Source organism: Bombus huntii, chromosome 6, assembly GCF_024542735.1.
Source record: "Bombus huntii isolate Logan2020A chromosome 6, iyBomHunt1.1, whole genome shotgun sequence".
Taxonomy (NCBI): Eukaryota; Metazoa; Arthropoda; class Insecta; order Hymenoptera; family Apidae; genus Bombus; species Bombus huntii.
This window is the reverse complement of record NC_066243.1, coordinates 18,331,677-18,344,784: the sequence shown is the minus strand read 5'-3', so window position 1 is coordinate 18,344,784 and position 13,108 is coordinate 18,331,677. Positions and strand designations below refer to the sequence as shown.

General features: G+C 37.5%; 2 protein-coding genes across 10 annotated transcripts in view; one reads left to right on the top strand and one right to left on the bottom strand.

The window, feature by feature from the left end:
* Positions 1–457: 457 nt before the first annotated feature.
* On the bottom strand, positions 458–12,675 carry LOC126866698 (5'-nucleotidase domain-containing protein 3). Of its 4 annotated transcripts, none has more exons than XM_050620600.1 (8): positions 12,577–12,675; positions 5,821–5,996; positions 4,766–4,993; positions 3,320–3,460; positions 3,092–3,249; positions 2,503–2,689; positions 2,277–2,417; positions 458–2,041 (listed from the first exon to the last, which is right to left on the bottom strand). In XM_050620600.1, the coding sequence occupies exons 2-8, from the start codon at positions 5,872–5,874 to the stop codon at positions 1,685–1,687; spliced, it is 1,266 nt and encodes a 421-aa protein (XP_050476557.1). In that variant the 5' UTR covers positions 5,875–5,996; positions 12,577–12,675; the 3' UTR covers positions 458–1,684. The 4 variants fall into 4 exon arrangements, with proteins under 4 accessions (XP_050476557.1, XP_050476554.1, XP_050476555.1 ...); XM_050620597.1 differs by lacking the exon at positions 12,577–12,675 and adding an exon at positions 7,574–8,191; XM_050620598.1 differs by lacking the exon at positions 12,577–12,675 and adding an exon at positions 6,727–6,930.
* Positions 7,561–13,108, top strand: part of LOC126866694 (cuticlin-4) — a 63,560-nt gene continuing 58,012 nt past the window's right edge. Inside the window, exon 1 of one of the 6 annotated variants that reach the window (XM_050620567.1) lies at positions 7,561–7,708. The gene's annotated coding sequence lies outside the window, so the exon portion shown is untranslated. Of the gene's footprint in view, positions 7,709–8,301; positions 8,461–10,081; positions 12,340–13,108 lie in introns of those variants that run through there. The other 5 variants (XM_050620574.1, XM_050620580.1, XM_050620572.1 and 2 more) reach the window with 5 other exon arrangements.

Genomic DNA, 13,108 nt, shown 5'->3' with positions numbered 1-13,108 from the left:
TATGATGTTTCGAATGTAGAAAATCGTTAAAGCGAGTCAACTATTCCCGCATTTCTCCTGGAATGTTATTTTGTATTTTTCATTTGCAGTTGAGAATATCGTAAATTTTACTACTAATTATTAATGTAACAAGGACAATAATAATGTAAACGAAGGATGAATTAATTTTTAAACACCTTTTATGATGATTATATGAGTTACAATAATAATAATATTCGTTAACTTTATTATTTATTTTATATAATATTTATTAAAATAGGAATGGTAAAACAAGTTATTCAAGTTGAGCAGTTAGACTAAAAATTAGACTAAAAATTCATCTTTTAACGTTACCATTCATTATCATTTATATGGAATAAGGTAAAATATGATGGCAAAATAAATATATCTTTCGATATAATTTAAAGAGCGAGGTGCTGAAAATGAAAATAAAACTAAATCGATGATGGCATAAGTGTAAATTTTTTTAAATTTAATTTTATTAACTATCACGACTATCTACGTACATTTGAACACATGTCGTATTTAGCGGAAACAAAACAATCTTAAAACATACTATTGTACTACTATAAACAAAATATTAAATGGAATTTCTTTTTTCTTTTCTATATTAGTAATTTCGATATACTCTAATTGGATATATTGTATTCTCTTTGCGTAGAATCTATATATATATATACACATATATATGAACAAAAAGAAAAGAAAAAAAAGAAAAAAATATTACAGTAGACGAAACTAATACGAAGAGAGAGTGATTTCTACGTTTTTATTCTCGAAAATATTTGATCTGCGTTTAAAAACGAAATATCTTATATAGATGAGATTATTCAATTGGACAGGTTTCGTTGTGGTCAATTGTTCTTGCGGTTTTCTTTTTTCCGAGATTTCAATATCATACACATTTGCTAAAATTATGTACATAATATATGTTTTTTACTAGACGGTACACCACTATTGCCACGAATATCGTAATACCTCTTGTTAAGTAAATGAATATTCTCGTCCAAGGATAGCAGCGCGAATATTTCTAGCAGTAAATAAAAGTAAAAGATAAAAGTACCACCTTGTACTTGTTGTCAGTACGTAGTTTTTAATGCTGAATAAGCAGTGCACCATTTTTATTGTTCTATATAGATCATCTCATTTTTCTCTTTGTAATACTATTCCATTTTTCTTTTCTTTTCTTTTGTAAACTTTCTGTAATTTTGTAAATTTATTCTCAAGAATTTTCAGACGTTCTAAATAATAACGCGACATATACGAATCATTTATACGTATATATAGTTTATGTTAATTCATTTTGAATGAATTAACTTTCGAGCAAAATAGTTATATTGTCTAAAAGAAAAAAAAAAAAAAAAAAAAAAAAAGAAAAAAAAAGAAAAGAAAAGAAAAAGAAACGATGATGATGCATACGTAGATTTATGCATATCAGGTATTTTTGCGTCAAATATCACATAATTTTAACGCACGAAGCAGTGACAAAATGTTCTTGTTATATACATAAAATTGTATGCAAATGCATTTTAACTTTCTAAATACCTAATTTTTGACATTGTTGTCCGATTCGGAAGTTTTGATTGAAATACTTTTGATCATCGATCCATAAGCCCCTGTCACGCTTCAAAGCATTGGCTATCTTCGGTCATAAACTTAAATAACAGATAGCTATGTACAAGTATTATACGAAATAACTTGTATATTCATGTGGCATTACGCCTCTTCTCGGATAGAAGGTGTGACTTGTCGCGTATTCTAATAGATTCGTAATTGAGCTCATATAAATGTCAGCAAATCTGAAGAGTCTTCTTGAAAAATACGTGGGGTTATGATATGTTCTAAACACAGAGCCGAATTGTTCGTTGAATACTCGTTTTATCTCGTTCCTTAATTTATCTCTTTCCTTGATCCATTCATCGAGTACCGCTTGCACATCCGTTCCTTCGTAATCTTGATGTTCTTCGATCAATCCTGTCAGCATTTGTAGCCAATTTGCATTTTCTTTAAATTTTGGATTATTTAACGTTGCAATCTCATGCTGTAACACGCAGAAATATGTTTCTGTTATGCGGTTGATCTTTGAAAATAATAATTTTTGATAATATCAACGTAAGATTTGTTTTCTCATTTACAGATGTTTAGATTTAGACTGTAGATGTAGATTAAGATGTATGTTTTATATAGTAGGCTAAAGTACAGCGGACTACGTAAAACGTAATTTTCAACGAGTTTCTCAGTTCTCAGTATAAAAGTGCAAGAAATTGCAAGTTTACCGTTAATTCCGTAATTATAGCTCCAGTTCGCCAACCGTGCTCCAACGTTACATCCGCTAAATCGCTGTAAGGATGATCTCCAAAATATAATACTTGATGCCCCCGCCATCCGGTCATATCTTGTAATTGTTTAACCGTGCCCTAAGATTGAAAATGAACGTTAGCCTTTAAATATCGAAAAATGAGTAAAATAATGGAAAAATAAAACGCTGAAATTCAGCCATACTTCAAGGTATATAACTCCTTTTTCGAGTTTGGTGACTCGGTCCCACAGCTGCGTTTTGTTAACTTCGTCGTATATTCTAAGAGGTCGAGATTCTTCGGTAAAAAATTTCGGTTTTCTTGCTTGTACTATCACTACATCGAAATAATCTTTCCAATTATCGCCAACCAAAAATCTCATTCCAGTATCGCTACAAAAAATATCAATATACGCATGATGATACGCATCGTATAGGATGAATTTACGGAATATGAGAGCCCACTGACGTTCGATCAAATATTCATTTTATTTATTTTATTAATTTTATTATTTAAACATTGGAACAAATATTAGTTTCATAGATGTTCGATGCTATTTACTACGAGACCTATGTTCGAGAAAGTATCTGGAATTAGGAAGAGCGTATGGTCTCGCACTAGCAACGTGTTGCATTCGAAGAAAGAAATGAAATTAATCCGAGACGATAGTAAATTAAATTATTCCATCTTTGTTAGTCTTATCGGTATTATCAAGCTATTAATTTACTTTGTACGTATTTTAGTATCTTATGTATCATTGTGGTTATTAACGTCGTTGGTTACACGATACTTACACAAAATGAAAAGGGCTATTCGTTACTAAAAACATTTTTTTATTAGCTTTCTTAAGCCGATCAAAAAATCTTTTTAAATCCTTATTTTGTTCCAAATATTCGGATACATTTTGTACTACCAAACCATGCATTATAGGATGACAACTTTGTACAGAATTCTAAAATATAAAAAATCAACGATATTCATTTTTATGGAAACAATACATACGATATAACATATCGTCTTACCTTAACATCTCTGAAAAGTATTTCGGGGTGATAATCGATATGATTTCTAAGGAAGTACTCCGTAACGTTACATAAAAGACCCATTTCCGGTACGGAAAATAGATCAGCTAGCTGAATCATTTTCGTTCGGTGCGGTGCATCCTAAGAAAAATGAATTTCAACTATACATAGGAAATCTGTCCAATCTGTAAAAAGTTACGGCTCGATACTCACTTTCTTACGTTGGAAAAAACCCATCGTGTAAAACATACAAGTTGATGCGTGCAAACAAACAAAAGACGTTTAGATTTTGAACGTTTAGATCGTTACAAGACCACTAATTCGCAGTGTTTTTCAAGTATTTGAAGATTAAACGATACGATACGTAACAATTACAAAGGAAGATTAAAACGTATTCATGCGTTCTCTTATGTTGCCGGTAAGTGTTATTCTTCGTTTCTATTATTATTTCTATTATTATTTCTATGTTATTCGAAATGCTTGTTTGCCCGTTGAAACGCCCGTTGAAACGCCCGTTGAAACGCCCGTTGAAACGCCCGTTGAAACGCCTTTGAAACGCCTTTGAAACGTTTCATCATCTACTATGACATTTATCGTTTTGAACATAGACAGGAAACGTGACAAGTTTTACAAAGTGGCAATTTAATATTATAACAAGGAGTAACTGTACATACGTGCATAAGAAATATAGAAATATAAAAAAGGTCTACGGTAAAATTATTCGTATATACGTGTGTACACACGCGTATATATTATTTATGCGATTATCGTATGTCGTATATCGTACGTGTCGTACGAATCTTGTTGAAATTTCATTGGTATCGTAACGAGATACAACTATCACGATCGTAGTGGTAAAATTGAAACTAATCCGAAGACTAACAAGCAACGTGATAATTGGAAATGTACACTTGGAAATTAGTATCACAGCTGTCATTAAACATAATACGTAATATTACAGCGTTGCAGACGATTCTCCACCATACATACGTACATATGTCGTCGAGGTTTGCTCGTACAATGGTTTATCGACTGTTTAAATAATTTCGCGAAACCTATCTATCGAATAAATATCTTTCAAGTTTTACGTAGATTTTTGGATTTGTTTCGAACCTTATCGATGTAATCATGGTAGTCGTATCGTATATTGAAAAATATCGTCGTAATATATTGAAAAAATGTTCCTACAAGCGTTTCGATAATCTCGCGAGCCAACCTATGCATTACTACGAAGATCGCGATTAAACAACATTGAACAAAAAGCGTAATTTCGCATTTGCTGGTAGTAGTCGGATACTTTGGAACGTTGGCGTATATTCGGTAATAAGAGCAACAGGCTCTCTATGGCATATCGATTTCAGCAAATTATCAGGGAAACGATAGTTTCCTCAAGAAACGACACCGATCCATTATTCTTAATTATTCAGTTCATTCGAGTATGCTTACATGAGAATGTTTATGAGGCGCTTCCACATAAGCGATCGGTATTATCCGGTTTTTATAGAGCCTAAGGACCTCTTCGGCGGGTACTGGATGCAAACCGCGGTAAACGGCGCCAAATTGAATTTGCAAGAAGCTGTCGAGTTTCAGCAGCAGACCCTTTTCGATGTCGTAATGCAGGCCACGAACTGCGAAATCCTTCTTGTACTCGAGGTTGCCGATTCCCACGGGGTACTGTACAGCCGATTAAACGAGTTTGCGTCAACTTTCAATCGAAATTCTCGTTCGGCTGTAATTGTCGCTTGATTTTCGAGAAAACGTTGTTGCTGACGAGCCGAATTCGCGAGCAGAAACCAGTTAGGAAGTTTCATTCGTTGGCTCGAATTAGTCTCGACGAGTTTGAGAGTTTGTCGGACGTTTCCCTACCGGGGTACGTGTATACGTATATACGAGAAGTCTCCTCGTGTCAGTGAAAAAAATCACGGTAAATTGATTTAACGGCTATCATGCCGTTATACACTGCGTGTCGCAACTAGATCGTCCATGTTTGAAATTAAAGAATTAAGGAATTTTCGTAGATTTTCGTAGATTTTCGTAGATTTAAGTAGATTTCGTAGATTAATTTAATTTAACGAGCACCGTTCGCTGCATTTTGCCACCTTTAAATTTCCATCTTGGCAAACTATCTTAACATTTTCAATTTTTATACAGGTATAAAGTGGAACACAGGATACAACACGAGGAAATTTAATTAGAAGATTATTGTATGGTACGACTTTGTTTCGTTACGCCATGCATTCGATTTGTACGCTGATTGTATCGCTGAAAACAGCGATAAATATAATGCAACCTTTTCGAGAAACAGAAATTACTTTTCAGTACGATTTTTCAGATTTCAAACGTGGCATACTTTCTTCTCGTTTCTTATCGCGCTATATAACGTAATTACGATATCGACAGAAATATATCACACAAGATGAAAGTATAAAAATTGAAAGTTGCCGAGGATGGTTTTATAGCTATAAAATATCCATAACATAGCGACGTATATCTTTATATACCTTATACTTTTGAATGAGCATATCACGGCCCAGACTGTACAACAGGTAATCCATGGATGGCTTGTAACAAGCCAACGTGTAATCGTAATCGAATCCATAAACTTGAACCTCTTTCAGGTCGAGTTCGTTGCAGGCAAACACCCCTTTTGGATTTACGTCGAGGGGAAGCTTTTTAGCTGAAAAGAAATTCATCTTATTAACATCGAGCCAGCCTGATTGCATAATAAACGTAAGTAAAGTTCCATTTATCTCGAGCGATCGTACAGTTTGTATCATCGGTTCGCTAGAGTGGCGCAACTAAGAAAAGTAAACGGAATTAAAATAGAAAATTATTAATTATACGATCCTTTAACAAGGAAAAATACCTTTCCTTCCATTCCAATTTAGCTAATAATCTCCGAATTTCAATAATACGATAGTTCTAATGATACAAAGTACGTCAAGTGTATTGCCTAATAGGGATCGGAACAATCTTATTTTACGATTGTGGCATTGTTTCCGCTAGATAGCGTAATTATAATTAACATTTATTTACACGTAAATGTTGTAATTCATTTTTACAGATAACTTTTGCAGATACGTAAAAGTTGACGACTTTTATCATTCGAATAATAGGAATTGACGTTCGAATAAGAAGTTGCGATCGGTAGTCGATTTGGTCGAGTACTAATTAAGCGGAGGTTATTCTAATTCTTATCTTTCGTTAAAAACAATTAAACGCAAATGTATTAAAACATTCGTTTGACATTTAACACGCGAGTTAAAGTTTTCATCTCTTTTATCATTTCCTGCATCGTATATATCGTATATTTAGAAGTAGACTATTCTTTCTATGTAATGTTTCAGACTGTCTTACAAACGGATGTATGATATACATATCGGACGTATATATGCATATATATGCACTTGCCTCCATACACGTGACCTTGTACGAGGACTTTTCAATTAAATGGCAGGATAACGCACGGCATTATTTCTCCATTTCGATTTACGATAAGTCCGTGCTCTCGTTTTGTTCCGCGGATGCCTGATACGAGATACTTTTCACCGTCCTAGATTTTTCTGCTCGACCGTTCGTCCCGTCTCTCCCGAGGTTCTTTTACTAATTGTCTCTGTCTGTCTGTCTCCCCCTCCCCCCCCATCCATCTATCCATCTATCTATCCATCTATCTATCCATCTATCTATCCATCTATCTATCCATCTATTTATCCATCTATCCATCTATCTATCCATCCATCTATCTATCTATCTATCTATCTATCTATCTATCTATCTGTATACAGCGGAAACTGTTCCAATAGATCCAATGTACCAAATATTTTTGAAATTCGCCAAAAAAAGCAATTGTTATATGGTCGTATCGTTGTTGTTTCGCGCGACAGATAGAACTATACTCGACAATGGTACGTATGTATATCTGATTTAGCTTGGAGATTAAGCGTAAATCGAATGCTTCCTGAAAAGGGGGATGCATTAACAAATCAATTATGATTTCCGCATGAATGGACGCGGGTATCAAGGTCTCGCGCCAGTCGCATTTCGGTTCGAAATACGAAAATATCGAAATATCGAACTATCGAACTATCGAACTATCGAAATATCGAAATATCGAAACGCGGAGACGCGCGCATGCGCGGACGAACCGCGCGGCAGAACGCGTAAAAGTTCGACCAAGATAGAACGCTGAACGATGTGACGGAACTGAGAAGGATGCCGAGATAAGATGGCCGCTGTCTGCATACTGATACTCACACTTGTACTTTTCTCGTGTCTTTTGGTAATTGTCGAGCATGTCCTTGCGCGATATTTGGCCACGGCTAAGGGCACGATCGCCGACGGAACGCTTGGGTACGACATGGCTGCCGGACACGCGAACCAACCAAGACGGTAAGACACTTTCGATTACGAGAGGCGATGCTGCAGCGACGGCGAGGGTCCTCGTGTGCAGCATCACGAACGATTGGCGGGTGTACACCTATGATCGCGATGTTCGACGATTGGCGCTGTGCACGGCGGGAAATTCGAAATAGTACACTGGCAAGCGTGTTGGAGGCTTCGACGTCGGGCTAGGAGTCTGTCGGGCCGCTTGTTGTCTTTCCGCTTGTTACTTAATCGTAATCGAGCACGCGTAACTTGTCGATAAACTCTGATAACGATAAATTCGGGCTCCTCTCTTATATATACGTTCTTCTTATGAAGTACACATTTTCCTCGTTATTGGTAAGTACTCGCTATTTATATCGTCATACCGTGTGCCTGGTTGGAAGGGAATTGGGAAGGCTTGGGAACGAGTTTGAAGCGCGATAAGCGTACGCACGCCACGTCCGACCGACTATCACTGTCCGTTTTTGCGTTCGCTTCGTAACGAGGGAATGAAGGGACTGTGTACGGTTGCGGTTCGATCATGTAGTTTGGAACGCTTCGCGCAGCGTCGCTGTCTACTACGATACGTAGTACGGCCAGCTGTCGCAAGTGGGGAAAGCGGCGATACCTAAAAGACGGAAATAGATGTAACTGTTGGTATGCGACACGTGGTGTGTTGCCAAGCGCAGCACCTCTTTGGAGTTTAAACTTGTGCCGATTCGTGGTCAGGTAATCGCGTCAACAATCGGTAGCGGACAAACTTTCTATTCGATATCGTACGTTCGTTTCGTATCGTTGCACGAGCGAACAACATCGATCATCTTAGCTTCGCAAACATCAACTTTTATCGATTGTTATTACATCGACGCGAAAAATACTTTTTCCCAAATTGTTGAATATGTTTCTACGAGATAAATGTGAAAGCTGATAATTAGGAAATGACAATCGTTTAATTACTCTGATCGATGGCAGATCGGCAACGTTTCTCGAAATCGATATTGCTGGTGTTATTGGTATTATTGGTATTATTGGTATTATCGGTGATATTGGTATTTTTGGTATTAGGTTAGGTAATTAGAAACGATCGCGAATCCTTAAATTAATTAACGTAGTGCTTGAACTCAACCGGTTAACGTGGAACTGCTTGGTCGGACCGAGTATCGTAGTCGCTTTCGATCGCTATCGTAGTCGATTCCATAAATCGACGATATTGTTCGATGTGCAGGGCATCGCGGTAAATTGTAACGGCAGGAAAGCGTATGCGCGTGACTAGGTGATACAGTGACTGGCGAAAGTATTTCGACATATCGCTACAAACCAGGCACGACTGTGCTAATTGTACTGGTCAAGTTCGAAGCCAATCTGAAAATGCGCATAGAGTTGCGGATAAAAAAGAGTTTGTACGATAAGAAATACAAAATTCTAGAAGATGGATTTACATTTAATAAGAGCTAATGCTGGGATTAAAGAGAGACCGCGGAATAGAAAGTTAGTAAAATTCATCGTGTACCAATTTTAAACTTTCTTTTATCCGCCACTGTGCGTAGCTTCTACGCGTTTAATAGCTAAACCATACTGTAGGAAAAAGTAAAGAGCGTAAAGGACGGTCCGATCGAATACTTTGGTTCGTCGATATTAAGTTTATTATAGCGGATAATTAATTTATTGACCGTATAAATACGTTGGCGATCTGTGTGCGTTTTAAGGCTTGTTTCGAACTTTGCCAATATAACTTTGCCGAAACGATAGTGGAGTTTCGTTACAGCGTTTAATAGTGCTAAAAATAAACTATTTCGTACAACACGGATAATACGTACGTATGTATATTCGTAAGGTGTATCGTTTCTCTAAATAGTCGAATACTTTCCTAAGTAACCGTATATGTCGCCTCGATCCAATCCGCTGATATTCGAGTCTTCCGTAATCGTTACCCTGGCAATAGCTGTGCCGATGTTACGAGTAACGACGAGCCGCGTCCTTCGGACGGTCATTCTCACGTTTCTGCTTCCGTATGTTATGTACTCGTCGCTACTGCTGACACAATTTTCTCGATTAATTATAGGCAACGCGCGCGCAAAGTGGCAATTTGGCGAGACTTTCTTGCCACGGTATGTTTCAACGCAAGTGTCGTTTCACCTCTGTACAGTTGGAAATTACGCAGGCAATTTGCGAGCGTGGAAGAAAACGCCTACTCGTTCGTTTCTTCCTTCCTTCTAGATAAAACGCTTTTCCTTGGCTTCCTTGCTCGCGTATTTATCGAGCAGAACGTACTTTTAGGATTTGAAGTAGCAACGACCGCTGTCGTCAACGATATCTGATATACCGTCTGACACTCGTCTTTCCCTTCGTGATAGAGTACAAACGCTACTACTACCAAGTAGAGAAAGATTTCGAATTAGAATTGGCGAGGTAATATAATTCGGTGGATTTTTCAGTGGAAGAAATTTATAGACCGAAATTTCTAGCGAAAACCTACGAAAGCAGTAAAGTAACTAAAGTAAAAAGTTTTTGGTTGAAACGTGTCTCTCCGCTGCTATTTCGCGCTATTTTCGCTAGAAACTGAAAGCTAAAATGCGTCACTCTAGCCGAATGTTTAAACGCATCGTGCTAGCAGATAACGTTCAGATCGATCAGATCGAACAAACAACTACTTATCCTCGCTCCATTTTTTCGGCCGCATTCGTAAAACTTTGAATTTGCATAGACATCCGCGGTCTATTAATAGAAGTTTTCTGCGTACTGGAAACATTGTTGTTGCCAAGTAGGCGAAATTTGAATTGAATGGCGAAATGTATTTATACGGACGAGCGACTATCTACGTGTGCTTTCGCGTAGAAAAAATTTGAAGGAGTTTGGTTAGCACGCGATATTTCATTGTTTTAAAGATAACACGTGCCTACGTAGACTAACTTGAGACCGTCGTATCTCGAAATTCATCGTGTACACGAGCTAGATAAAATTATATAACTAAGATTTATTTTTTAAACCTATTTTCAACGAATAAACTACTTTATATAGTTCAAGTTTCTTACGCAACGTTCCACGTATATATGTATATGTGATATGTATTTCGCGAAAGATAATTCATCGCAAATCTATCGGAGAACGTAGCGTTTCGGCTATTTACTTGCTCGTTCCAATCATGTACCAATTATGCAGCAAAATGTTACGCCTACTTGATATAACACGCTTAATAATTTCGCTACTTTATTAATAGAAATAAATTAACGCTTTAGATCGCCGAGATCGTTTAGATCGTTTAGGATTACGCGTCTAACATTGCCGCGCAAAGTAACAAACGGTCTTTTTTTATTTTATCTGTGAAGAAAATTTACGAAAGGAAAAATGAATTGTCCGTAACGAACGGAAGGAGGATGGATCGTACTGTGTGACTGTGTTCGAACAGATCGCCTATCTCGTTACGTGACTGAATTTTACGTTAATTTTAGATTAACTTATTACGACAGTGTAAATCGCAAGGTGAATGTTACGAGTTGCCAACTATAGCAAACAATAAATTGGACATAACGTCGGCTATTCGGTCGATAATAAGTGTAATAACACTTACCTCGTAATATTTTATCGTATTATTATGCATAGATGTTTCGATGTACGCATAAAACCTTTGAATAATATTGGAACGTTTAACCAGTACATATTTTATTAGATAATGGTATAACAGCAATGGCGAGCAACTAATGTAACATGACGCGGACGAGCGATGGCAGAGAAGATGGTTTCTCTGTAAATTAGCGTTAGGAAGGACAGTTTAGTCTTGTTGATTAATAGCAACGGTCGTCTGTTATCGCTAGCTAAAATTTCGTTTTAAAGATGACTTTATCGACAAAGTTTGCTAACTGAAGGCTATAAATTCCCTTTCGATAATTAATAATAAAGTCGATAATTCCAACTACGTAACAGCGCTATGAACGCGGAGTAACGCCAACTAAGAAACTCGGTTGCCTGCGAAGCCTTTTCATCGAACGAATCAACTCGTAAGAAGCCTTTTCGTTTAAGCAAAAAGTATTTGCTATTTCCATATTGATTTAGAAGGTGACGATATTCGATAGACGGACTCGAAAGATTAACTAGGCCGATAATTCGGTGGATTTTACCTTTTACCTTAGCTTTTACGAATATAAATGGAACGATATTATTTAGTTTCGATGGAAAGAAAATTTGCAAAGGGAACGCGACGTATAACCGATTCGAAACAAGTTATTTTCGTAAGACGTTGACGATCCAAGCGACGAGTTAATAATTTTGGCAACTCGATCTTCCAAAGATAGTATCGTTCGAAGCTGGTTCGATTCAGCAAGTTTTACGAAGACTACTTTGTAAAAACTATTTTTACGAACAAGTGGTTATGGACGATGGCATTGAGAAAAATTGAGTTACCATGGTGTGGATTTGCCGTGGAATGGCTCGTACGTAACGATACCAGTGCCTACCGCTGGCACGTGACCTCGTTGCCTTAATCTAGCCCAGTCGTCGCGTCGGTTGTCGGTCGTCGGTTGTCGGTTGTCGGTTGTCGGTTGTCGGTTGTCGGTCGTCGGTCGTCGTACTCTTGGTAATGTTTCCGATCGGCGGTACGCAGCCCCGAGAAGCGCCTCTAGCGAAAAAAGCCCGATCAGAAATCGTTCCGGTATTTCACGGTAATTCGCTTCACGTTCGCGCGTTCCATTCTGTCGAAGGAGGAAAAGAGATAGGCGAGAGGGGAGAAAAGAAAGAGGAGGAAAGAAAGAATCGAAGGAAGTACAACGAAAAGGATTATGCACCGACTTTCCATTCTTTATGGAATGCAATTTCACGATACAGACTTTCTATGCTCTTCCGCGCCTCTCACTCGACTCCACCCATCCGGCCGATTATCACTCGCCATCGATTCTTACCTCGTTCGCGAATCTATCGATTCCCGGATTCGCTTCGATTTTTCAGCCGATGCTCTGTACTTTAGTTCCATTTTTCTTCGTCTCGTCTGCTTCGTTTCCTTTTGTTCGGTCAGACCACTTTCACGGTTTAATAGTTGCGAGGATCGCACGTACCGTTTCTTACGAATAAGTAATAGTTTAAATTGCGAAGCGGTAAAACACGTCCCTGCGTGAAATTGGTCGTCTCTCTATGGGACGATTGCCACCTTTCTTCGACGTAACAGGAACACACGCGAGCTTGTATTTGTGGGTTTTACGGTGTGTCGGGTTATAACGCCGTGCTAGATGTGTCGTAAAACGGAATTTAAATAACACACGGGCCTTCGTAGAAAGTAGAAAACACAACGTTTTACGTTTACGATGAAAGTGATTAATTGGAAGTGAAATATGTTATTTCGATTATTTTATATCGGATCATTTCGGAGATCAAGTACCTACGAACTCGTGCGTTTAACCGAGTTAAACGCAATAGTTCGAGTATCGCGTTTCAAAG